This window comes from Salvelinus fontinalis, chromosome 27, assembly GCF_029448725.1.
Source record: "Salvelinus fontinalis isolate EN_2023a chromosome 27, ASM2944872v1, whole genome shotgun sequence".
In the NCBI taxonomy this organism is placed as follows: domain Eukaryota; kingdom Metazoa; phylum Chordata; class Actinopteri; order Salmoniformes; family Salmonidae; genus Salvelinus; species Salvelinus fontinalis.
The window spans coordinates 22382268-22410128 of NC_074691.1; the positions used below are offsets into that span (position 1 = coordinate 22382268).

A 27861-nucleotide genomic window follows, 5' to 3' on the forward strand; every position below is an offset into this window, starting at 1 on the left:
GTGGGGATGGTGTTCTCGGGGTGATGAGAGGTATTGGGTTTGCACCAGACATAGCGTTTTCCTTGATGGCCAAAAATGTAATTTTAGTCTCATCTGATCAGAGTACCTTTTTCCATATGTTTGGGGAGCCTCCCACATGCCTTTTGACGAACACCAAATACGTTTGCATATTTTTAGGGGCTTCATAGCAAAGGGGTGAATACATATACATATTTTTTGTTTTCTATTTTTTTGAATTTTTGATTTCACTTCACCAATTTGGACTATTTTGTGTATGTCCATTACATGAAATCCAAATAAAATCTGTTTTAATGCAACAAAATAGGAAAAACGCCAAGGGGGATGAATACTTTTGCAAGGCACTGTACACACACACACACACACACACACACACACACACACACACACACACACACACACACACACACACACACACACACACACACACACACACACACACACACTCCCGGATGCCAGGAGCTCTGTAGGTTAGCTATGTGTCTTTTTTCCTCGTCATCACTCTCCCCATAGAGCTGGTGTAGTGTAGTGAGCCACCAGCTGTTGACATTATCACTGAGGGAGACAGATATATAATAGACACATCACATGACACAGGAGCTATATCATTATTAGGTCATATTTTCTCCTAGAGAACTGCTATGTCACCTCTCTCCTGTCTCTCCATTGACATTCTCTGGGCTCTAGCGATTCACCGCACTGTTGGCTCCTTGTAAGGACTCCCATTGTTAGAGTGGACCCCATGCTGTGAGCTTGAGAGGGATGATCGGTGTCTGTGTGTGTGTGTGTGTGTGTGTGTGTGTGTGTGTGTGTGTGTGTGTGTGTGTGTGTGTGTGTGTGTGTGTGTGTGTGTGTGTGTGTGTGCGTGCGTGCGTGCGTGCGTGCGTGCGTGCGTGCGTGCGCGCGTGTGTGGTACTGTAGCCAGTGGACTGAGCGCTACCCGCTGCGAGCTTTCAGGCCCTGTCCCTGACTGCTTCATTACCCTTGTAGAGGTGTGTGCGCACACGTGCACGTATGTGTTTCTCTCTGACCGCCTCACTCCTGTCATAGTGGTGTGTGTGTGGACGTAGAGAAGCTTAATACTGGCATAGCACTGTACAATCTGTCCTCATATAACCTCCACATAGACCTCTGAAAATACTAACTAAAACACCAGCTTTCAGGCCAAGTCATCACAGTCCGATTTTCCCCAGAGTATTTCCTCACTGCGATGGCGAGGCATAGTACACACACCCAACAGCGAGAGAGATACAGAGCCAGAACTGTCTTTATGGAACACTCCCTACTCTCCTGTGGCATAATTCGATCATGACTAAAAGTCTCCACCCCACAAGGAAAGTAAAGGCACTGCTTAATGACTGTTGCATATGCTCCTTCACACAACATACATGGTTCTGTCCTGGACTTACTCTCTGCATAGCGTTGCTTTGTGTACGGTTACAACAGGACGTTTTGAACCAAACTAAATGCTTTTAACCTTTTACTGCAGTGGGCTAAATCAGGGTCACATAGAGTGTTTCTTGGTAGTCTTAAACAAATCTACTTTGAAACAAAGGTATACACCTCACACACATGGTTATGGGCTTAACATTTTTTGAGCTTGCATCCCAATATTACACTTTATATACATAACAGAAGACTGAAATATAACAAAACTGTTTGACATGGAAACACCGGATTTTCCTAGGTTTCATTTTTTAAATCTTTATTAATGATGAAATTATGACAAATATTACAGTTTTTTCCAACTGCTTACACACGTTTTCAAAACTGTCTCCTTTTTTCAAAACTCTACACACAATTCCTAAAACTGCACACACAAAATTCAAAATGCCTCACATGTCCTTCAAAATGTAACACTGCATTCAAAATGCCATAAACACATGTCAGAATGAAGCATTTGCATCAAATGGCAAACACTGCTTTCATAATAGTACATTTTTGGATATACCATGTAAACACTGTTGTTCTAAATCTAAAGCTCTTTGGTCTTTCATAGGCTTATATCTACATTTCAATACAATGTTCTACAGTGAAAGTAATCTGCTGAGAGGGGTAACAAGTACACTGTAAACACCAATGCAATGTAGAAACAGAAAATATTTATTAGGCCAAATATTACTGTTGTATACAGTAGCATACAACAAAACCATAAACATATGTAAACCAAAAGTATATTCTTTAGAATACAGTAAAGAACACAATTGTGTGTGTGGGGTACCGGGGGGGCAGTCCAGGAATTGGTAGGGGGGGGGGGGGGCAGTCACCAGTGCTAAGCTACGCTTCATCTCTTCTCCGGCCTGGGTCTGGCCACAATACTTCATCACATCACAAGATACGTTTTCTCTTGCCAAACACCGAGGGAAATATTGTACAACCTTGTACAGAGGCAACCTCTATGTCCCCACATGCGTCCTCCATTGCCTGGAGAAGCAGCATGCGGGCATAGGGTTGGCGATCATACACTTTCCAGCGCCAGGCTGAGAAGAATTCCTCTATGGGATTTAGAAAAGACGAATATGGGGGTAGGTACAAAACTACAAATTGTGGATGGGTGGCAAACCAGTTTTGGACCATAACAGCCCGGTGAAAACTAACATTGTCCCATAAAACCACAAATCTAGCAGGCTCCTGATCTGGATCAGGGACAAGCATTGTGTAAATTGTATCCAGAAAAGTGAGCATATGGCCGGTGTTGTACGGACCCAGTGTGGCATTGTGATGGAGGACCTCGTTTTGAGTGATGGCAGCACACATAGTTATTTTACCCCCACGCTGTCCAGGGACATTGGTAATTGCCCTCTGTCCTATTACATTTCTTCCGCGGCGCCTGGTTTTGGTGAGGTTGAAGCCAACCTCATCCACATAAATAAATTCATGGCGAATTACATGGGCATCCAGCTCCAATATTCTCTGTAACAGACAAAAGGACATACAGATGAGTAAATATGGTATGTCTGAAGTACTGGAAGTAGTGTTGCATACATACCTCTACAAAGTCATGTTGCATATTCTTGACTCTGTCAGAGTTTCTCTCAAATGGCACCTTGTAAAGTTGTTTCATCGTCACTCGGTGCCGTTGGAGGATGCGTTGTATGGTCGACAGGCTTACAGCATTGATGTTGTTAAATATGGTGTCATTATTCAAGATATGCTCTCTTATCTCTCGAATCCTAATTGCATTGTTGGCCAAAACCATATTTATAATTGCAGTCTCTTATACATCTGTAAACAAGCGTCCTCGTCCTCCATGATGTCTTTGCCTTTCCACTCTGTACATAATTCAAACACAGTATGTGTTCAGCATAGGAACTGTAAACAATGTACAAAAAAATGTAGTACCGCATAATAACTAACCTCATTCATTCAATGCAGTGCAGTAAATGGATGGCTTAGAGTTACAAATGTTTATGCAATACTATGCAGTCATACGTATTTTACAGTACATTACTGTAATGCTAAATAGTCATTAGATAGTTGCATACCTGTTCTCATTTCTGAAGGTTTGAATTATGGACGTCACTGTAAATCGACTCAAGTTGGGCTGGACTCTCAGTCCAGCCTCTCTCATGGTCAAACCGTGGTTGATCACATGATCAACAAGTGTTGCCCTAATCTCATCAGAGATGGCTCTCCTTCCTTCTCTTCTTTGCCCTCGTCCTCTTCTTCCTCTTCCTCTCCCTCCTACTCCTCTTGCTCTCTGTCCATTGTTGGCATCCATTGTTCAAAACAGGTCATCTGACCTTTGGCCTATTTATAGGCCTATACTACAGTAAAGCAGTGATTGGTTATTGATCAGTTAAGCTATTAATGTTTGCACATGTGAGGAGTGTGTGTGTGACCTGGTGAATAAGTGTAGCATTTTGATTGGTTGTGTTTGGAAAAGGAAAGCAAGTCACTTCCTGTTAGATTTTGGGGTTTTAGGTAGAGAATTGTGTGTAGTGTTTTGAAAAAGTGTTTTATGCAATTGACAACTGAGTCAAAGGCTGAGAAATAGCTTATGGTTTTGGATATTTGGTGTGTAGTTTTGCACTTTGAGTGAGAGGTTTAAAAAATCGTGTGACATGAAAAGATTTTGTGTGTAAGCAGTTGGAAAAAACTGTAATAGCATTCCACCCATGAGGCCAAAGAGGGCACTTTGGGTCATTGACTGCAGGAAAGGGCTACAACAGGTCTGCCTCCCTGTACTAACTTACAACAAGTTGGCTAAAGCAGAAAAAAAGTGCAACCAGGCAGGAGAAATGTAGGAAATAAAGAAGCATGCAGAGATTTAGCCTAAACCAGTTAAGTAGCTCCAGCACAGAGTGGTATGACTGACAGACTCTAGAAACATGTGTGTGTGTGTGTGTGTGTGTGTGTGTGTGTGTGTGTGTGTGTGTGTGTGTGTGTGTGTGTGTGTGTGTGTGTGTGTGTGTGTGTGTGTGTGTGTGTGGTAATTTATAGAGCATGGAGCAGGGGGCTAGGTTACAGGAGAAAGATCTTCTGTTGAGGGAGTTCTATTAACATTAGTTGGGGCCCACTGGGGCCTAACCCGGAGATAGAGAGAATAGAGAGAGGAAGAGAAAGAGGGGGATAGAGAGACAGATGAGGAGAAGGACAGGAGGGGGCAAGCATACAGACCATACAGACCATTAGCATCTCATTATGTTGCCATGGCAGCCAGGCTTTAAACGGCCCTAAACTTTCCCATAGAGCCCAGAAGGCCGTCACGTCTACTATGCACACACACCCTCACAAAGAGGAGGGGGAGACCCGTCGAGCTTGTTTTGTTCCTGCCACAGACACACACACAATGCCTCCACCCTCACTGAACTGACAACCACCTGTCTCTACCTCTCTGCATGCATCAGCGTGTGTGTGTGTGTGTGTGTGTGTGTGCGTGCGTGTGTCTATGTGTGTGTTTGTGTGATGTGTTTAGCATGGAGGCCAGGGCCTGAGTTTATCTCTCTCAGGAGGGGTGTGTGTGGGTCACTGGATGCCTGATGAAGACAGACTTAATGTGTCTCTGTGGGCCTCTACTACTGGACAAGCTGTCCTCTCTGACTCCCCCTGCATGATTCATGTGTTTAACCATAACTCCAACAGAGCAGGGAGCACTGACAGACAATGCACTGCCACAGACTGTCCACTGCCACAGACTGTCCACTGCCACAGACTGTCCACTGCCGTAGACACACACTGCCATAGACACACACTGCTATAGACACACACTGCCATAGACACACACTGCCATAGACACACACTGCCATAGACACACACTGCTATAGACACACACTGCCATAGACACACACTGCCATAGACACACACTGCCATAGACACACACTGCCATAGACACACACTGCCATAGACACACACTGCTATAGACACACACTGCCATAGACACACACTGCCATAGACACACACTGCCATAGACACACACTGCCATAGACACACACTGCCAGACACACACTGCCAGACACACACACACTGCCAGACACACACTACCATACACACACTGCCGTAGACACACACTGCCGTAGACACACACTGCCGTAGACACACACTGCCGTAGACACACACTGCCAGACACACACACTGCCAGACACACACACTGCCAGACACACACACTGCCAGACACACACACTGCCAGACACACACACTGCCAGACACATATACTGGTGAACACAAAATACTTTAATAAACGTATAATACTATCATTATACCACTAATACATTTAAATGGTGCCAATCACTCTCTCAAACATTTTTCCTGGGGTCTGAAGAGAACAAATGAGTTAATCATGTCTTAGTCCTCTCTGGAAAACAGACTGAAATAGATCCATTCATGTGGTATCCCTTTCTTCCATAACAAGAGAAAGAGTTCGCCACAGTGAACATGTGTTCTGTGTTGGGTGCTGTCCTGTACGAGGGAATGGAAGAGGATAAACAGAGAATAGGAGAAAACACTCAAACATCAGCCCAAGACTGGAACTACTTGGGATAACATTTGTCAATATATAGAACTGTACTATTTATATGGTTTGATAGAACTCTAGAGAAGCTTTTAGGGTATTTTATTCAACGCTGTGAGTTCTTGCTTCTGAGGGCAGTGAGAATCAGGTTGTCAAATTAAAGTGAAGTTTTGAGACTCGCATCCTTACTCCTCCTCACTCCAGTAACTTTCCACGCTCTCTTAACTCTTTCCCCCATCTCTCTCTTCCTCCCTCTCTCTCTCTCTCTCTCCCTCTCTCTCTGCGTCTCTGTGTCTCTCTCTCGACTCTGTCTATCTCGAGGAGGGAAGTGGAAACAGAAACAGGCTGAGTCTGCCCTGTGGTTTTCTCTCTGTCTGCTCTTCTCTTCTTCCCTATTTTCTCCTTTCTCTTCTACCATCTCCTTTGCCCCTCCCCTTCCCTTCTTCATCCACTCCAATCCACTCTTTCCCCATCTTCCCATCAGCCCTGTCCTCCTCCTTCTCCTCTCATCCACTCCTCTCTTACAACCTCTACTCTCTTCTCCTCTCATCCCCCCATTCCTCTCTTCTAAAGGTATCTCTGCTCTGCGCTCCTCAGGAGCCAGCCTGTGTGTGTCTGTAGAGCTCCACCACTGTCCTCTAGTGGTGAAGACATTGAACAGCAGCCAGAGTAAAAATCCAGAAACGCAGAGACATCAGCAACATCGCGTCAAAACAACGGCTTATGTTCTATCTCAGAGGGACAGGGTTGCCTGAAGGTCCCCAGTGTTTAGACGTCTCTGTGCTAGAGAAGTAATGGTGTGTGATGCTGAGAAGAAGAAGGATCTATTATTCTGATGTTAACCTTCCCTCTCCTTTCTGTCACCATTGTACTTTCCAGGATGTCTCTGCACAAGTCCAGCTCTGAAGACGGCTCTGGGGGTTAGTAGCAATCAACCTTTAACAAAAAATACTTCTGTTTTCTGTTACTGTTTCTAGGTATCCAGCAGGGTTGGGGTCATTTTATTTGAATTACCGGTAGTGAATAAATCAAGTAAAATTGAATTCTAAACATTTCCTTATTTACACACCAGATAATGCTCTCTCTTAAACACTGGGTCCTTCTGATGTGTCTGGGTGTCTGTGAGTGTGTGTCGTAGTGTTGTCTGACTGAATCTCTCTCTCTCTGTGCCTCCTAGGTAAATGGGACAATAAGAAGAAGAACAAATCCTTCTGGCAGAATTTCCGCAAGACGTCTCAGAAGGGAGTCATGCAGCAGACGTCAAAAGGTTTGACATTATTACACTTTGTTATACAGTATGTTATTTTAATGGAAGTTACATTATTAAATTCTAATATCATATTTATTATCTGGTAATTACTTATTTTTGGCCAATTTTTCATGTTATTCCATAATACTCTATGTTATGCCCCAGCTGTTTTATAATTCTCTGACTTTAGTCCTGACCATTGACTTTTTCTGACCTTTGTCTAGGAGAGGACATAGGCTACGTGGCCAGTGAGATCACCATGAGTGATGAAGAGCGCATCCAGCTGATGATGATGGTGAAGGAGAAAATGATCACTGTGGAAGAGGCTTTAGCTCGGGTAGGAACCCTCTTACACACCCTGTGCGCCCTACCCCCACTCTCCCTCTCCTCTCCAGGCTGCTCCTGGGGCAGACAGACATACCCCCACCCAGGCCCTGGAGAGGACCTCCACCTCACCCTCAAGCTGACCCCAAGCCCCAGCTCCATCACTGCATCGTGGGCTCGCCCGGCTACAAACCTGCCCTCTCTCCTGCTTCATCCACCAAGCTCCATATCCAGCTTTTACTAAAACGACTTACTCTTACTAATCATTCATTTGGCTTTGCATTTCCCTTTTTTACACACAAACACACTCATGCCGCCGCAGACCCTGGCCAAGGGCGCCTACCACCTGGGGGGGGTGTGTGGTCCTGTTCATGCTGTAGGGATAGCTGGACATGTTAGCTCAGTAGCCCCCCCTGGTGGGCGATTCTGGATTTGTCCTCTGGGTGGATGTGGTGGCTGGATTGGCATTAAGTGGTCCTCTTCTCTCCTTTCTCTGTCTATCTTCATCTGGTTGTTTGTCAAATTCGTCTTCACTTTTTCTCATCTGTTACTCTATCCCGCTCATTTGTTCTGCTGTTCTCTGTTCTCTTCCTCTCTTCTTCCTCCTCTCCTATCATCCTCCCTCTCCCACTCTGGGGTAACTGTAAAGGAGAGAATGACGTGGGTGACTGCAGTCTTGTAGAATTACTGTAGGTCTCTCTCCACAAGGCAGACGTTGATTCTCCTCCAGCTCTTCCTGTATCTCTGGTGTGTTATTGGGTGCTGGTCTGACTTTTACTCTCCTCCACTGTGACTGACACTCAAACAAACCAATCAGACTCTGGAATCAATGAGCAGCCTTTGTGAACAGTTGTCTTGTCTTGTATTTGCTTCGGTGGACCTCACTTATATTGGCCTGTGACCTGTGACCTGTGTATGTGTGTGTGTTCTACGTTTGTATCTACGTTGTGTCTTGGTGTTGGTTTGGGTGTGTGTGTGGAGGGGTAGCTGTTTCTATAGTGAGAGTGGGCCATTATCCCCTGCCCTCTCTCTAAACTATTGTTCTCCTATAGCTGAAGGAGTATGAGAACCATAGCAGACAGTCCAGCAGTACTGACACTGCAGAGTGGACTGATGGATCCACTCCCAATCTAAACCAGTCCTCAAACTGCAAAGTAAGTACTTCTGACCTTTCACCTCTCACCCCGTGACCCCAAACACCTCAGGATCAAAGCCCCACAGAGGAGCAGCCGTCTTTGTTTTGTTTCATGTTGGAATTATGTCTGTGTGTGTGTGTGTTACCTTGGAGTGGGTATTTGTGTGTGTGTTACCTTGGAGTGAGTATTTGTGTGTGTGAGGACACATGTATGAGATCATTGGCTGTGACATCCCTTCCCTAACTAACCTGGATATTAACTAATGGCATACCCCAGCATCCCGCGTGTGTTGACATCCAACTCTGTGTGTAGTGCAGTCTGTGAGCCTGTAAGACTGGGATTGTGTTGATCAGTGCATGCATCCCCTCTCTGGATTCTGCAGTGAAGAGGAAAAATGAATAATGAAGGTTATAGAACGCTTTAATGTCGTCCTTAAAGATGAACTCTGAACTAAGAACTGATTTCCATCCAGCCCCAGTCCTGATTCATTCCACTCTGTATCTGTTCCCCCTTCTTCCATCTTAAAGGGGAATATCACTCAAAAACTATCTTTTGGTATTTGGTGTTTTGCATGTCAGCAGTCAAGATATTGGACCTTTAAGAAGGAAAATGTCTCCATCATATGATGATTTGTCTGGAGACACCTTTCTTCTTAAAAGTCCAATATCTTGACTACTTGACTGCTGACATGCAAAACATTTTGGGCCTGTATCAACAGTGGACTAATGAAACAAATACCAAAAGATAGTTTTTCAGTAAAATGTCCCTTTAAGTCAGTGCTGAAAGTATCTGTCCAGATGACCAGCTGTGGTCAGTAAAGAGCAGGCTCTAGACCTCCCAGTCCTGAAGTGTCCTTCCAGACCATGGGGTTTAGTGGCAGGTCACAGAACACAGCCTCACTGGGATGATATTGCATGTTGTTGCATGAATCCTCAGGACGGATGTGAGTGGTTATTTTGGATGAGGACCAGTCGTACTGTACTGATGATAGTTCAAATCAAACGCTTCTGTCCTGCTGGGTCAAAGCAAGCTCTGTTTTCCTCTTGGGTTTAGCCTTGCACTGCTGTGTATAAGAGAGATCACAGGGGAAGGACATGTGGGCTGACAGGCTGAATGGAGGACTGTGTGTGTGTGTGTGTGTGTGTGTGTGTGTGTGTGTGTGTGTGTGTGTGTGTGTGTGTGTGTGTGTGTGTGTGTGTGTGTGTGTGTGTGTGTGTGTGTGTGTGTGTGTGTGTGTGTGTGTGTGTGTGTGTGTGTGTGCGTGTGTGCGTGTGTGTGTGCACGAACATACAAACTCACAGACCCACATCTTCCTGTGAAGATGGTAATCGACACCCACCACAAAAACACCAACTTGAATGCCCAAATATTTCTATGCACATATGTGTTGCTGTGGAAACCCAGTTGCTACTAGCTGGGGCTCAACGCTCCCTTCCCTCTGAATGATCGGCAGCCTTGACATCTGTACTGTACTGTCTAGCATGCTACACTTCCTATTCCATATTAATTAGCTGACTGTGTCTTTTGCTCTGAAGACATCTGCTTTAGCATGGTGGCACCACAGCTTTGACACCAAGCTAGAGATCTTCTCGGATCCCGAAATTGACATCCGAACCGAATTGGATCCGTGAAATTCCTACCCGACCCCAACAGGATCGGGTCATTTCGCTTGAAAATCTATATCCGATCCGGATCCAAGGTAAACCAGATCCGACCCAAAACGTGTCCGAGTTGAGAGAGAATCAGATTCAAAATTGGGTCGGGTCTGTATCCAACCCAAATGGATCCAAAAGATTAAAAACGTAAGCCAGCAAAATTGTTTTGAATTGTCGGTGCATTTTCGGTTGTATCTAAAATATTTGTGGTGTACAGGATAGTATTTTCCTGATGACATCCCTATAGTTAGACGGAGAACATTTTGAGGTTTTCCAAAATATGTTCCTAATTTCTCTTGACCAGGACAATTTTTGGGGGGATGATCATCGCGTGCCAGACTGAGTAGTGAATAGTTCACTTTTTTAACATTACAAACTAGCCTATTTCAACATTACAAACTAGCCTATTTCAACATTACAAACTAGCCTATTTCAACATTACAAACTAGCCTATTTCAACATCACAAACTAGCCTATTTCAACATCACAAACTAGCCTATTTCAACATCACAAACTAGCCTATTTCAACATCACAAACTAGCCTATTTCAACATCACAAACTAGCCTTTTTCAACATCACAAACTAGCCTTTTTCAACATCACAAACTAGCCTTTTTCAACATCACAAACTAGCCTATTTCAACATCACAAACTAGCCTATTTCAACATCACAAACTAGCCTATTTCAACATCACAAACTAGCCTATTTCAACATCACAAACTAGCCTATTTCACTCTTTTGATAAACATTGATTTAGACTGAAGGTATGTCTAACACTTTCTAACACACAGCGCTTGCTGACTATTTAGCGTCCTAAAATCACCACATAACAATGGTATATTTCAATAACTCGGGTCTAAGTCATTATAGTAGCGTAATATTTTTTGTTCAAAATAAAATGTAGATGTATCCTTTGGGCCTACAGAATTAGCCTATACAGCCTGAGATTAGTTTGGATGTGGGTTTGATAGAAAAGTAATCCACTCCACAGTTGTGTAGGACTACCATCCAGAGGGTTCATTAAAGATTCATAATTTAAGAGAGAAGTTGTCCTGATATTTCTTATACTTATCCATGCATTACACAATCAATAAATCAGCAGCCTTTCAATATTAGGCTACAATATTTTCTGCAGACAGGTGTATCAGTCTACCACACACACACACACACACACACACACACACACACACACAACATGAGCAGATTAACTTGGTCTAAAATGGCTATTTATTAGACGATCAGAAAGAATGTGTCGGTAACTCTGCAGTATCACTTGTTTATTTTGAGCAAAAGCCACAAAACTAGAGTCACTCATCTTTATGCTGACAAATACTGTATCACACTTGACTTGAGTCATTCAACATAAGTTAACTGTTAATAAAATAGTAAAATACCCTTCTAAATAGGCCACGCCTAAACAAATCAATGACCCTGGCCTAGGCTATCATTTGTTTCCGCTGCGTCCTCTTCCTCTCCCACAACAGCTAGGGCTATAGCTTATTTCACCCCGCGTCACGTGTCTACAGTGTGCAGTGGCTGGTTTTCATGAAGCAAATATGTCATTTTGTCACAAGGATATTGACATATTGATGAAAGGGGACGCCCTGACAGTCATTTAAGATGAAAAAATAATCGTATCCGGTCAGTATTTCACATATTGTCACACAGATCCGAGGCCCATGCCACCGAGCTGAATCCAAGGGGGATCAGGTTCGGGTAGATCCGTGAAGACATCTACACCAAGCTGCCTGCAGTATACAGTCTGGCTTTATGATGTGGATCTGTGGACATTCTGGACAAAATTCTGTCAGGCTTTCAAACAGTTTTCACATGCAAGCAAAGTTTTCCTTGAAACTATTTCTTTCTAGTAATAAATGGATTCCTTCAATGAGAAAGGCCTGTTGTAAGGCATTATGCAGAGAGCCAGCCCAAGGTCTGAGTCTGGCCTGCTATACAGTCCGGCTCTGCCTGCCCTTTGATGTGGAGCTGACAGACAGGGCCCTAGCAGGCTAATCTCCCTGTTAACCCTCTCTATGCCCTCGGCTGCCAGAGGCCTGCTTCCTGTCCAACTGGATTGATGAATGGGATGTCCGATAGACAGAGGGAGAGAGGATAGGGGAATGACTGGAGGTGTATTGTTCGGAGGAACACTCGGCCTGTCTTCAGGGCTGTTTGTACGCGCCGCCGGAGGGAGAGAGGAAGTGAGGGAGGACAAAGAGCTCTCACTCCCCTCAGGCCCCTGAAACGCAGCATGAGGAGGAGGAGGAGGGGGGGGCTCTGCTTGATAAAACATCAGTTTAAAATGGATCCGTTTAGGAAATATCTTCCCTCTTTTGGGCCTGGGGTTATGTGCCGGGGGTAATGTCCGCCACCTTCAAATGGAATTAGGTCACCCCCCATCTTTCAAATTGCTATGTGTGTCTGTGTGTTTCTTTGTGTGTGCGTCTGTGTAGCTCTGTGGTCACTCTGTCCAAATATCCGTCCTCTTGCCCTGCTCCCTCTCCAATCGTTCCCTCACTCTCTGTCTCTACATCTCTCTCATCCCCCCCGGAGCAGAGAGAGAGAGCGCCCACATTCCAGGGCTGGCCATTAGAGATGTGGGGGCCAAGGCAGGGTCAGGGGCTCAAACGCTGGGATTGTTCTCCTCTCTCCTCCAGGCACAACATGCCTTTTCTCTCTGCTGCTGCTCAATAGCACCAGCAGCCTGCTCGCTCTCACTCTCCCATCGCTTTCATTCTGCAGAGCTGCCTTTGCCAACGAGCTGCAGGGAGTGTGTCAGAGTGAGTGTGTCAATGCTGTGAGTGTGTATGTTGTGTGACTGCGTGCCTCTCTCTGGATATGCCGTGTGCAGTGTGACTAACCTGGGACTAGATGGGACAGGGCCAGCCTGATGCATGGTGATGCATGCTTTTTACACTGACCTGGGAATGGTAAAAGCACAATTCTGCTGTCCTAAATGCCTAAAGCGGTGAGTAACAAGTCACACTCAACTGCTTAGCATGCTCAATTAGATTTCAATGTTTTTTCTGTATTTTTGTGAGGCAGGGAACTGCTTTCGGTTTGCACCAGTTTTTACTGTCCGTTTTAGATCTGGTTTAGTTTGTATGTGCACCATGTATGCTCGACCACACCATGATTTCTGCAGCAAGACTCAATGCTGATAATGATGGTGTGTGTGTGTGTGTGTGTGTGTGTGTGTGTGTGTGTGTGTGTGTGTGTGTGTGTGTGTGTGTGTGTGTGTGTGTGTGTGTGTGTGTGTGTGTGTGTGTGTGTGTGTGTGTGTGTGTGTGTGTGTGTGCGTGTGTGCGTGTGTGTGAGAGTTGACATTGTTCCAATGAGGGGTCGCTGACCGCAGCATCTTTTCACCACTGGTTGAGTTCTGATTGCGTCGTGTTCCAGACGTTGGTGTCCCTCAGGGGGCTGCATCTAAGGGACTATGTCATTGTCAGCCCCTCCTCACCTCCCCCCTCCCCATGTTGCGGCAGAGGTGTCTTTCTTGCATTCTTCTTAACGACCCTACTGTACCAGAGCAGCGTTTCCCCTATATGTATTTATCAGCGACGCACCGCTGCAGATATTGACTAATACAAACAACACAACATTATGCATTTCATTCAACTGTCTTCCTTGACCACTCTTTGAAGCACTGCTTTCTCTTCTGTATGATCAAATATATGCTGCCTCGCTTTCGCCCCCTGCTGTCCTCCGGGACTGTCTTGCCTAAGAATGGCTCACTCTGACTCTGCAACAATATGCACACTTCAACACCAACACCCACTGCAATAATGAATAACTCAGAATAATAACATAGACACTCCAGTAATGTCCTATATGTACCTCAGTAATGAGCCTTGTTGGAGGAGGATTCAGTCAGGTCTGGTTCCAAACTGCAGCGGGCACACACACACACACACACAGAGACCTGTTATTACAGCACAGTCTCTGAAGACACAACTCTGTAATGTCCTCTAGAGCGGTAGAAACTAGCAGAAGAGTATTCCAGCCAGATGTGTGTGGTTAGGGTAGAGGGAGGACAGTGGGTTTAAGGGGTCCAGGGGTGAGGGCGGAGGCGTTCTGGGGTTTACAAGCTGAGAGGTTGTCAAAAACAAAATGAGAGGGTTCGACCCCGGCCTCGTTGTCTGGTTCTGCTGTCGACAGAGGAATGGAGTGTGGAGCACGCACCCCTGAGACTAGTGGAAGGAAGAGGCCTCTGATGGGACGCCAGAGTGATTTATGGGTAATGCGCAGGTCACGGAGCTCCCATGGTGCAGAAAGCCATCATTCTGACTGAGAAGTCTGAAGTGACTGGAGTCCAGGGGAATGTTGAGGTCCTGGTGTCAACTAGGTACCAGTGTGCCCTCGTGGCCCTATGAAAGGTGTCTTCTAGAGCCAGCTGTTAAAGCCATCCCTCCCTCAGCTGTTAACCTCTGCTGTGTGTGTGTGTGTGTGTGTGTGTGTGTGTGTGTGTGTGTGTGTGTGTGTGTGTGTGGGTGTGGGTGTGGGTGTGGGTGTGTGTGTGTGTGTGGGTGTGTGGGTGTATCCCTAGACTCAGGCTGGGTCTAAGCCAGCAGCTGTCATCTTGTTAGGTTACAGATGTAATACAAGGCTGGAGGTTGGGGAAGCTAAGAGGAGCGTCTCTCCAAGCCTAATGTATACAGCCCAGTCAGACTCGCCTGAGCACTAACTCAAGCTCTCTCACACCCTGGGGGATTTTTTTGTGCGCGTGCGCGTGCGTGCGCTTGTGTGCACTTGTGTGCCCTGGCTCTAACAGTGGACCAGCTGTCTGTGACCAGACCCAACCCAGTGTTGCTGTGGAAACCAGAGGAGAAAACAACAAGTTAAGAATTTTCCCCAGAATGACTGCAGCTCGGCCAAACTAGCTCTGTGACAAACTCATCAAACTCATCACACACAGAAAACCATCAGAAACTATTCTGACCATCGTATGTGAGTAGGCACCATGTGATGTGATGAGATGAGTTTGTCACAGAGCTAGTTCGGCCGAGCTGCAGTCATTCTGGGGAAAATTCCTAATTTGTTGTTTTCTCCTCTGGTTTCCACAGCAACACTGGGTCGGGTCTGTTACAGTGAAATGTTTACTTACAAGCCCTTAACCAACAATGCAGTTAAGGAAACAAAGTGTTAAAGTATTTACTAAAATAAACTGAATTAAAAAATAAATAAGGAGCATGAATAAAATAACAGCTGCGAGGCTATATACAGGGTGTACCGGAACAGAGTCACAGGTTGTTCCAGGTAGTTGAGGTAATATGGACATGTAGGTAGAGGTAAAGTGACTATGCATAGATAATAAACAGAGAGTAGCAGCAGCGTAAAAATGGGGGGTGGGGACAATGCAAATAGTCCGGGTAGCCATTTGGTTAACTGTTCAGGAGTCTTATGGCTTGGGGGTAGAAGCTGTTAAGAAGCCTTTTGGACCTAGACTTGGCGCTCCGGTACCGCTTGCCGTGCGGTAGCAGAGAGAACAGTCTATGACTTGGGTGGCTGGAGTCTTTGCCAAATCTTTTCAGTCTCCTGAGGCTTTGTCGTGCCCTCTTCACAACTGTCTTGGTGTGTTTGGACCATTCTAATTTGTTGGTGATGTGGACACCAAGGAACTTGAAGCTCTCAACCTGCTCCACTACAGCCCGTCGATGAGAATGGGGTGTACTCGGCCCTCCTTTTCCTGTAGTCCACAATCATCTCATATGTCTTGATCACATTGAGGGAGAGGTTGTTGTCCTGGCACTACACTGCCAGGTCACTGACTTCCTCCCTATAGGCTGTCTCATTGGTGTCGGTGATCAGGCCTACCACCGTTGTGTCATCTGCAAACTTAATGATGGTGTTGGAGTCGTGCCTGGCCATGCAGTCATGAGTGAACAGGGAGTACAGGAGGGGACTGAGCACGCACCAGCTGTTATTTACAAATAGACACAGACCGCCACCCCTTGTCTTACCGGAGGCAGCTGTTCTATCTTTCCGATGCACAGAAAACCCAGCCAGCTGTATATTATACATGTCGTCGTTCAGCCACGACTCAGTGAAACATAAGATATTACAGTTTTTAATGTCCCATTGGTAGGATATTCTTGATCGGCCCTCATCCATTTTGTTATCCAATGATTGCACGTTGGCTAATAGGACTGATGGTAGAGCGGATCCTTACAAGGCACCCCGACCTACGTCCGCGATATCTCCGTCTCTTCTTCATGCGAATGACGGGGATGTGTGCCTTGTCGGGTGTCTGAAGTAAATCCTTTTCGTCTGACTCGTTAATGAAAAAATCTTTGTCCAGTTCGAGGTGAGTAATCTTTTAGGTCATAAGAGATGGTGGCAGAAACATTATGTATAAAATAAGTTACAAATAATGCGAAAAAACACACACAATAGCACACTTGGTTAGGAGCCTGTAAAACGTCAGCCGTCTCTTCCGGCGTCATCATCATCATATTAATGAAGCTTCCTGCGCCATCATCATCATATTAATGAAGCATTTGGTGACATCATTGTTCCCTCTGTTTCTGCTCCACTGTAGAGATTTTTAATGCCGTCGTAATGCCCAATTGAACTTCCCTCCTCTCTCCACAGTCCACACACACACCCTCATAATGGAGCTCTGTGTACCTCAGCACAATGCCATGGAGCCTCCATTTAGTGTCTATTGGGTAATAAACAGCTCTAGGCTCATTCCAACAGGCAGCACTCAGTCTAAAGCCTGATCTAGACACACACCAGACATACCAAGCTCCCTGAATATCTGTGGTGAATATCTGGTGAATATCTGTGGTGAATATCTGTGATGAATATCTGTGGTGAATATCTGTGGTGAATATCTGTGGCACATCGTCCTCTCTGGTTCAGGGATTTTGTTGTTTTGGCTCGTTTTTTCATGTGACCTGAATATGTTTTTAATATTAAATGTCATGCAATGCAAATGTACAACAATGTGTCTTACAATGTGTCCTACAATGTGTCCTACAGTACTATACATCCCCCAACCCCCCAACTCTCCCTCCATACTCTCATATCACTAACTATGTCCATCCTAAAACGTGCACCATAACTGTCACCAACCCCTAACATGTGACCCTACGTCCAAAACGGTGTGCTTTACGTGTATGAATAAATGGGGTTGTGAGTTTCCCCAAGAGTTTCCCCAAGACTTGAGTGAATAACACCTACACCACAGTGTTGTTTCATAAAGGTTGGAAAAGAGAAGCTGAAGACTTAATAGATTTGTAGGCTAATACCCCTCTTGTGTGTGGATATGGGTCACTGGGTTATGGTTAGGGTTCTGGGGGTTCCTGTACAACAGTGTGTCTTGGACTTCCTGTGACGTCCCCTCTCTCCCTCTCAGTCTCGGGAGCAGTCTGATGATGAGCAGACAGAGGACTCAATGAAGTTCAAACGGCTCCACAAGCTGGTCAACTCTACCCGCCGCGTCAGGAAGAAACTCATCAAGGTGGAAGAGGGCAAGAAACGAGGCTCCGAAGGTACGGCACATGTCAGTTTACAATTGGCTCATTCATCCCCCTCCTCTCCCCTGTAACTATTCCCCAGGTCGTTGCTGCAAATGAGAACGTGTTCTCAGTCAACTTACCTGGTAAAATAACGGTAAAATAAAATAAAAAATAAAAAAATGTCCATAGGGATTTCTGAATAAACAGTTTGAGTTAGTATGGACTCCATACTAACTCAAACTGTATATTCAGAAATCCCGTAACAGAAATCTCGTAACAGAAATCCCGTAACAGAAATTCCGTTATCCCGCAGCACTTTGTAAACATTCAGTGGAAATGTGAATGGGATAGAAGTGTTTTTGCTCTTTTTGAGGTTACTCTGTAATGGATAAATGATGTTCCTCTCCTCCCTGAAGATTCTCTGAGCTTGGAGGCATCTCCTACATGTGAGGACAACACAGCCCTGTACACAGGGGTCCTGAAGAAGTCCAGCCTGCCCCAGGATGCATCCATGTCCTCCCTGACCCAGGACCAGCTCTCTCTGGATGGGGACACAGACAGCTTGACCACCTCCCCTTCCTCCAGCAGCCTGGACACCTCCTGGTCCGGACACAAGCTGGTCAAGGCCTTCTCTAAGTCCAGCAGCACCCACGGCCTCATCCGGCCTCCCAGGAGACTCCCTGCTGGGCCTGAGGCTTTGGGAGCCGCCGGAGTGGGAGGTAGTGGATCCTCCTTCTCAGAGCTGGACGGCTGTGGTGCCGAGGCCAAAGAGAAGGTGTCGCACTCCATGACGGAGGGCGAGATGCGGAAAGCCCTGACCTCTCTCTCCCATGGGGTAAGTAATGACACACTCTACGGTTTCTACGGCCTCACCCGGCCACGCCCCAAACCACACCCCCAGCCCCGCCTCCTTGTTGCCCTCGATGACGTCTCCCAGGGTAGCCCCAAACCCGCCCGTCACCACACCAGCTGGCTCAGGAAGCCTGACCCCAATTACGCCTACTCCACCAAACACCTGCTCTACCAGCGCTCCCGGAACTGCGCCAAAACACCAGGGGTGCCCTCCTCCTGTTCCTCCCCCTCGCCCCCCGCCCGTTGTGACCTGGCCAAGGCTAAGGGTGGTACGCTGGGTGGAGGGGGGTGTGGGGGCTGGGCATTCCCCACTCGCAGGCTCCGCAGCCGGACGGCGGTGAGCGAACTGAACATCACGTACGTGGTGGAGCGCAGCCTCTACGGCCACCTCAACTGGGCCCAGCTAGTCCGGCCCGTCACCCTCAGCCGTGCCGAGCGCCGCTGCCTGTTGGAGGAGGACAGGGAGGCGGACAGGAAGTGGGCGGCCAGCGTGGACCGCTGCACCAAGCGCGTGCTCTTACGCATCCAGCAGAAGTCTGTGAGTTCTACTGTACAGCAGGGCGGGGGTGGGCTAGGCAGCGCCTCCGCCTGGCCAGGAGGACCAAGGCTACCTCCAAGGCTGCAGAGTAACCCTGAGGCTTAGATACAGACACAGGGTGGATGATGTTTCCTTCTTCTCTGCTTTAATCCAGCAAGAATATTTAGAAAGTGTAGTTTAACAGAGACCTCCATAAAGAAACAGAACATTACACAATCTTTAAATATGAAAGCTTTTGGCGTCATAGTTGATTTTAATGTGATATGAAATAGTAATGGGATGTTCCACTTAGGAGGTTAACAGTGGATACCAGTGTAACAGCAGAGGGTGTATACCTGGCATTTGAAAATGTCACCCAGCCCAAACCCTGTAGGGAGTCTGCTGAGTCAGAACAGACTGAAGAGACAGAGACACGGTTGTGTTGGGTCACTGCTCAGGGGCTGACAGACACACTTGACAGACACATTCTCTCTCCTTTCTTCTTTCTAGCTTTCTCCATCCTTTTCTATCCCTCCCTCCTCTTAGCTTCTCTCTCTCTCCTCTGTGTGTCTGGTTTCAGTAGAAGGGGAACAGAGTGATCTCTTTTCCAGCTCAGTGTGAAAGAAAAGGAAAGAGATCTGGGACTGTGACAGTGGCCATAAGCCCAGCTAGATGGTCTGGACTGGCCAGGCCAAACAAGCCTCCACATGTCATTGAGACAGAAGTAATGATAAGGTTTGGTCAGTGTGTGAAAGTTTGATCACAAGTCAATACAAATCTAGCATGGAAGTGTTAGTGTTGATAGTAGGAATCCTACTGAAAGAGAATTTAGATCGACACGGGGAAGTTAAACAGAGATATTCTGCAGCCTTGAAGAAGCCTGAGTACTGGCTTTTACTTGTCAATCATTGGATGTGGTTCTTCATCCATAGACATTTTTATTCATCCGTTCAGTTCTCTTTTTTTGGGTTTTATCTTTTTGATCGTGCCTCCGTCGGCATGGTTACAGATGTAGTGGAATTTTCTTTCTCTCTTTTTTTTTTTACTGTCATGTGGAAGATGGTTTTCTGAGTGCATGACCATTCCATTGAATATACCCAACAGCATCGCTCCATCTGTAGACTTCTTTTTGGACGCTTTCTCAATTGCTTCTCTTCACCACACTTTGGAACTGCGGATATGGACACGATAGAAATGGTGGTCTCACACATACCATAAAACAAGTCATCTCAAGGATGAAAGGAAACCTGGGACTGTTGTCGGAAACTGCTAGAGTAAATTAGGAATGCCCTGTAACGGGAAGAGCAGATTTAATTAGTAACGCTTCACTACCTGAGATACTATAGGGGTGTGTATGCATCAGTGCTCTTGCTTCTTAGTACAATTCTAACCCAAAGAGAGGCCTGGAGGTCAAAGCTAGTACAATTGACTGGTTCTATCATGACTGGTTCTATCTTTATCAAATGGAGGGAGAATCTAGAAAACCCCCTGCATATCCCTCAGTCTGATACATGATATTTTCTGTGATAATTTACCTCTCCTAACCTCCCCCCAATCCTCCCCTTTCTATAACCTAACCCAGTGTAGAAGTTTTCATATCTCAATGTTTGTGTTTCCAGAGAACCTACCTTCGTAATTAAACCCAAGGGAATGGTTGGGTTGGGCCATAGTTTGTTATATTTCAGCGTGACCACATCTAACCAAATTATTTCATTTAATTTCACTCTATGCTTGCTTCCCATTAAAGTAACATAAACTTGCAGAATAACAGTGACTCCCATTCAATTCTCAATGGATGATCAAACACCTGGTTTAAATTTGATCACACAATAACTAATGTACATTATGTAATAAACAGAAATGCATTTCAGTTTCACATCACGTCACTTCTGTTGCCCGTCCCAAATGAGGCCATAACATGACATACACGTACAGACAGACGGTAACGCTCACAAACCCATATATAACATACAGCCGTGAATCAACCTGCTGCCATTATGACTCCGCCAAGCATGAATCATTGTGATTTGACTCTTACTGGGCATGGATGAGAGTTGATGTCATTTGAATAGATTCTAATTTATTTTAACTCTCTTGTTCAAAATCTTTCCTACCTCTCTTTCTCTCTCTCTGACTCTCTCTCTCTCTGACTCTCTCTCTCTCTGACTCTCTCTCTCTGACTCTCTCTCTCTGACTCTCTCTCTCTGACTCTCTCTCTCTGACTCTCCTTCCTCTCCCTTTAACAGAGGACATGTAGTTTTGGAGGGTTTGACCTGTCCAACAGGTCACTCCATGTGGTCAGTGGAGGCTCAGAGCCCAATGTAAGTACTACCACATTACTGATGACTCAGGGTTGAGGGGGCGCAATGCTTAGAGAAGTCGACTCAAACACATTCTCTCTCTCTCTTTCTTTCTGTCTCTGTTTTCTCTTTCCACTCTCCCTCCTTCCCTCCTTCCTTCTCTCAGAGTAAGGATCCAGAGGCTGTATACCGGGAGGTAGTCAAGTCTCCCAACACGTCTCGTATCTCTCTGGGGAAGAAGGTCAAGTCCGTCAAAGAGACCATGAGAAAACGCATGTCCAAGAAGTACAGCAGCTCACTGTCTGAACAGGTACACACACACGCACACATATACAGGCGTTCAAACCTATAATTTACAAAGAATTCAAGTTTCATAGAATAAAAAGGCTTGATCCTAGTGGACTGAATTCTCCCCATTGTTGTTCTGCTCTCATTATGGGCTTTACGTGTGTGTGTGTGTGTGTATGTGTGTGTGTGTGTGTGTGTGTGTGTGTGTGTGTGTGTGTGTGTGTGTGTGTGTGTGTGTGTGTGTGTGTGTGTGTGTGTGTGTGTGTGTGTGTGTGTGTGTGTGGACATGTTTCTGTTGGTTACAAAGTAGACACCCAGTTCTCTCACACACAAAGAGATGTGTGACACACATATACACACAGTCAGACGTCACACACACAGTTGGGAATTTTTTGGGGCTGTCCACACTCTGGTCTCAGCTTTCTCAGGCCCAGGATTGGACTCTAGGTGGAGGGTAGGGTGTGTTCTGGAGGGTCTGAGCTCATCCTGTGAGGCAAGCATCCCACACGCCAGGCCAGGCCAGAGCTCTAAGACATGGGGGCTTTGGCTCTGGGACTCGGTGTGTGTGTGTGTGTGTGTGTGTGTGTGTGTGTGTGTGTGTGTGTGTGTGTGTGTGTGTGTGTGTGTGTGTGTGTGTGTGTGTGTGTGTGTGTGTGTGTGTGTGTGTGTGTGTGTGTGTGTGTGTGGCATTGGCATTCATACCATATTCACATGATCAAATATCACAATACAGTATGGGTTTTGGCCTGGTATCTAGGCTGTCAGAGGGTACACTAAGTAAGCCTTGGAGTGGCACAATCTGTTGACTGCTCGCTGCAAACTTGTTTCCTCAGAGATAAACAGAAGAGATTTTTGGAACTTCAGTCCTTTGACCCAGAAAAAGGTTGAATTAGTCATGAATTTGTTGCTTGGAAAGATCGGGTAGGAGACTTGATGAGCTCTAACTTTAGTGAGGCTATTTTACATTCCATGCTGCCATCTAATGGCAGTGGTGAATTCTCCTTCAGTAAAGCTACTGTCATGTTTTATTTAAAAAAAATTAAATTTCACCTTTATTTAATTAACCAAGTAGGCCAGTTGAGAACAAGTTCTCATTTACAGCAGTGAGACAAAAACAACAACACAGAGTTACACATAAACAAACGTACAGTCAATAACACAAAAGAAAATAAAAATATAAAAATCTATGTACAGTGTGTGCAAATGTAGAAGAGTAGGGAGGTAGGCAATAAATTGGGCCCTAGAGGCAAAAATAATTACAATTTAGCATTAATACTGGAGTGATAGATGTGCAAGTAGAGATACTGGGGTGCAAAAGAGCAAGAGGGTAAGTAATAATATGGGGATGAGGTAGTCGGGTGTGCTATTTACAGATTGGCTGTGAACAGGTACAGCTGCTCTGACAGCTGATGCTTAAAGTCAGAGAGGGAGATATAAGTCTCCAGCTTCAGTGATTTTTGCAATTCGTTCCAGTCATTGGCAGCAGAGAACTGGAAGGAAAGGCGGACAAAGGAAGTGTTGGCATTGGGGATGACCAGTGCAATATACCTGCTGGAGCGCGTGCTACGGGCGGGTGTTGCTATGGTGACCAGTGAGCTGATATAAGACGGGGCTTTACCTAGTAAAGACTTATAGATGACCTGGAGCCAGTGGGTTTGGCGACGAATATGAAGCGAGGGCCAGCCAACGAGAGCATACTGGTCGCAGGGGTTGGTAGTATATGGGGCTTTGGTGATAAAACGGATGGCACTGTGATAGACTACATCCAATTTGTTGAGTAGAGTGTTGGGGGCTATTTTGTAAATGACATCGCCGAAGTCAAGGATCGGTAGGATAGTCAGTTTTACGAGGGTATGTTTGGCGGCATGAGTGAAGTAGGCTTTTTTGCGAAATAGGAAGCCGATTCTAGATTTAATGTTGGATTGGAGATGCTTAATGTGATTCTGGAAGGAGAGTTTACAGTCTAACCAGACACCTAGGTATTTGTAGTTGTCCACATATTCTCGGTCAGATCCGTCCAGAGTAGTGGTGCTAGTCGGGCGGAAGGGTGCGGGCAGCAATCGGTTGAAGAGCATGCACTTAGTTTTACTAGCATTTAAAGCAGTTGGAGGCCACGGAAGGAGTATTGTATGGCATTGAAGCTCGTTTGGAGGTTTGTTAGCACAGTGTCCAAAGAAGGGCCAGATGTATACAGAATGGTGTCGTCTGTGTAAAGGTGGATCAGAGAATCACCAGCAGTGACATCATTGATATATACAGAGAAAAGAGTCGGCCCGAGAATTGAACCTTGTGGCACCCCCATAGAGACGGAGACAGGCCCTCTGATTTGGCACACTGAACTCTATCTGAGAAGTAGTTGGTGAACCAGGCAAGGCAGTCATTTGAGAAGCCAAGGCTATTGAGTCTGTCGATAAGAATGTGGTGATTTACAGAGTCGAAAGCCTTGGCCAGGTTCATGAAGACGGCTGCACAGTACTGTCTTTTATCGATGGTGGTTATGATATTGTTTAGGACCTTGAGAGTGGCTGAGGTGTACCCATGTCCAGCTCGGAAACCAGATTGCATAGTGGAGAAGGTACGGTGGGATTCGACATGGTCGGTGATCTGTTTATTACCTTGGCGTTCAAATATTTTAGAAAGGCAGGGCAAGATGGATATAGGTCTATAACAGTTTGGGTCTAGAGTGTCGCCCCCTTTGAAGAGGGGGATGACAGCGGCAGCTTTCCAATCTTTGGGGATCTCAAATGACACGAAAGAAAGGTTGAATAGGCTAGTAATAGGGGTTGCAACAATTTCGGCGGATAAATTTAGAAAGAGAGGGTCCAGATTGTCTAGCCCAGCTGATTTGTAGGGATCCAGATTTTGCAGAACATTAGCTGTCTGGATTTGGGTGAAGGAGAAGCGAGGGGGGGGGGACAAGTTGCTGCAGGGGGTGCTGAGATGTTGGCCAGGGTAGCGGTAGCCAGGTGGAAAGCATGGCCAGCCGTGGAGAAATGCTTATTTAAATGATCGATTATCGTAGATTTATCAGTGGTGACAGTATTTCCTATCCTCAGTGCAGTGGGCAGCTGGGAGAAGGTGCTCTTATTCTCCTAAGACTTTACAGTGTCCCAAAACCTTTTGGAATTAGTGCTACAGGAAGCAAATTTCTGTTTGAAAAAGCTAGCCTTAGCTTGCCTAAATGACTGAGTATATTGGTTCCTGACTTCTCTGAAAAGCTGCATATCGCGGGGGCTATTTGATGCAAAACGCCACAGGATGTTTTTGTGCTAGTCAACGGCAGTCAAGTCTGGGGGGAACCAAGGGCTATATCTGTTCTTAGTTCCACATTTTTTGAACGGGGCATGCTTATTTAAGATGGAGAGGAAAGCACTTTTGAAGAGCACCCAGGCATCCTCGACTGACGGGATGAGGTCAATATCCTTCCAGGATACCCGGGCCAGGTCGATTAGAAAGGCCTGCTCGCTGAAGTGTTTTAGGGAGCGTTTGACAGTGATGAGGGGTGGTCGTTTGACCGCGGACCCAGTACGCACGCAGGCAATGAGGCAGTGATCACTGAGATCCTGGTTGAAGACAGCAGAGGTGTATTTAGAGGACAGGTGGGTCAGGATGATATCTAAGAGGATGCTCATGGTTACGGATTTAGGGTTGTACCTGGTTTGTGTGAGATTGAGGCAATCTAGCTTAGATTGTAGGACGTCCGGGGTGTTAAGCATGTCCCAGTTTAGGTCACCAAACAGTACGAACTCTGAAGCTAGATGGGGGGCGATCAATTCACATATGGTGTCCAGGGCACAACTTGGGGCAGAGGGGAGTCTATAACAAGCGCCAACAGTGAGAGACTTGTTTCTGGAAAGGTGGATTTTTTTTGTTTTTTTTATTTAATTTTTAATTTTATAAATTTTATCCCCTTTTCTCCCCAATTTTCGTTGTGTCCAATTGCTAGTAATTACTATCTTGTCTCATCGCTACAACTCCCGTACGGGCTCGGGAGAGACGAAGGTCGAAAGCCACGCGTCTTCCGAAGCACAACCCAACCAAGCCGCACTGCTTCTTAACACAGCGCGCCTCCAACCCGGAAGCCAGCCGCACCAATGTGTCGGAGGAAACACCGTGCACCTGGCCCCCTTGGTTAGCGCGCACTGCGCCCGGCCCACCACAGGAGTCGCTGGAGCGCGATGAGACAAGGATATCCCTACCGGCCAAACCCTCCCTAACCCGGACGACGCTAGCCCAATTGTGCGTCGCCCCACGGACCTCCCGGTCGCAGCCGGCTGCGACAGAGCCTGGGCGCGAACCCAGAGACTCTGGTGGCGCAGCTAGCACTGCGATGCAGTGCCCTAGACCACTGCTCCACCCGGGAGGCTGAAAGGTGGATTTTTAAAAGTAGAAGCTCGAATTGTTTGGGCACAGACCTGGATAGTATGACAGAACTCTGCAGGCTATCTCTGCAGTAGATTGCAACTCCGCCCCCTTTGGCAGTTCTATCTTGTCAGAAAATGTTATAGTTAGGGATGGACATTTCTGGATTTTTGGTGGCCTTCCTAAGCCAGGATTCAGACATGGCTAGGACATCTGGGTTGGCGGAGGCTTCTAATTAGGCTTCTAATGTTAACATGCATGAAACCAATGCTTTTACGGTTACAGAAGTCAACAAATGAGAGCGCCTGGGGAATGGGAGTGATGCTGGGGGCTGCAGGGGTTAACCTCTGCATCACCAGAGGAACAGAGGAGGAGTAGGATAAGAGTACGGCTAAAGGCTAAAAGAACTGGTCGTCTAGTGCGTTTGGAACAGAGAGTTAAAGGAGCAGGTTTCTGGGCGTGGAAGAATAGATTCAAGGCATAATGTACAGACAATGGTATGGTAGGATGTGAGAACAGTGGAAATAAGCCTAGGCATTGAGTGACGATGAGAGGTTTTGTCTCTAGAGGCACCATTTAAGCCATGTGCAGTCACCGCATGTGTGGGGGGGTGTAACATAAGGGCTAGCTAAGGCATATTGAGCAGAGCTCGAGGCTCTACAGTGAAATAAGACAAAAATGACTAACCAAAACAGCAATAGACAAGGCATATTGACATTAGGGAGAGGCATGTGTAGCCAAGTGATCATAGGGTCCAGTGAGTAGCAAGGTGAGCTGGAGGCACGGCGATTCAGACAGCTAGCAGGCCGGTGCTAGCAGATGGGCCTCAGGGGAACGTCGCAACGGGAGAGTCTTATGAAATCCCCTCGGACGGTTACGTCGGCAGACCAGTCGTGATGGATTGGCGGGGCTCCGTGTTGGCAGCAAAGGGTCCAGGCCAATTGGCAGAAGAGGTATTGAAGCCCAGGAATTATCTGATGGAATTCTTTGGCTAGCCGGGAGAAGGGCCTAGCTCGAGGCTAGCTCCAGGTTAACTGGTGCTTGCTTCCGGACAGAAATCCCCTCGGACGGTTACGTCGGTAGACCAGTCGTGATGGATCGGCGGGGCTCCGTGTCGGCAGCAGAGGGTCCAGGCCAAATGGCAAAAGAGGTCATTGAAGCCCAGGGATTGCTTGATGGAATCTCTTCTGCTAGCCGGGAGATGGGCCTAGTTCGAGGCTAGCTCTAGGCTAACTGGTGCTTGCTTTGGAACAGAGACGTTAGATTGGAGTAGCCACGGATAACTGCTAGCTAGCTGCGATGATCCGCAGTAAAGGTTCAGAGCTTGCGGTAGGATTCCGGAGATGTGGTAGAGAAAAGCAGTCCAAAAATGCTCTGGGTAGATATCGCGCTGTGCAGGCTGGCAGGAGTTGCCTGGGCTGAGGTGATGACCGCTAGCTTCTGAAGGGGCTTTCGGTTCAAAACTGTAAAAATAGCAGATCCTTACCACATTGGGTGAGGCGGGTTGCAGGAGAGTATGTTCAGTCTGTAGATGGAAAAATAATACACATATATACGAAGAAAAACTAAATATACAAGGGACGGGACAAGACAATCAAAACAGACATCCCCACTGCTACGCCATCTTGGAATTTGTGACTGATACTGTATCACGTTGACATCTGTTTCTCTCTCTCCATCTCTTTCTTCATCTCTCTCTCTCTCACCCCTCTGCTCTCCACTTCTACCTTTCTGCACCACTCCCCT

General features: G+C 46.3%; 1 protein-coding gene across 7 annotated transcripts in view; it reads left to right on the forward strand.

Moving 5' to 3' along the window:
- sash1a (SAM and SH3 domain containing 1a) overlaps positions 1 to 27861 on the forward strand; it is a 303260-nt gene that overhangs the window by 256072 nt on the left and 19327 nt on the right. For 5 of the 7 annotated variants that reach the window (XM_055885293.1, XM_055885298.1, XM_055885296.1 and 2 more), the window contains exons 5-12: positions 6848 to 6888; positions 7146 to 7235; positions 7442 to 7554; positions 8594 to 8695; positions 17694 to 17829; positions 18213 to 18631; positions 21412 to 21486; positions 21632 to 21775. In XM_055885293.1, the coding sequence (XP_055741268.1) occupies positions 6848 to 6888; positions 7146 to 7235; positions 7442 to 7554; positions 8594 to 8695; positions 17694 to 17829; positions 18213 to 18631; positions 21412 to 21486; positions 21632 to 21775 (1120 nt within the window). Of the gene's footprint in view, positions 1 to 6847; positions 6889 to 7145; positions 7236 to 7441; positions 7555 to 8593; positions 8696 to 17693; positions 17830 to 18212; positions 19187 to 21411; positions 21487 to 21631; positions 21776 to 27861 lie in introns of all 7 variants that reach the window. The other 2 variants (XM_055885292.1, XM_055885294.1) reach the window with 2 other exon arrangements.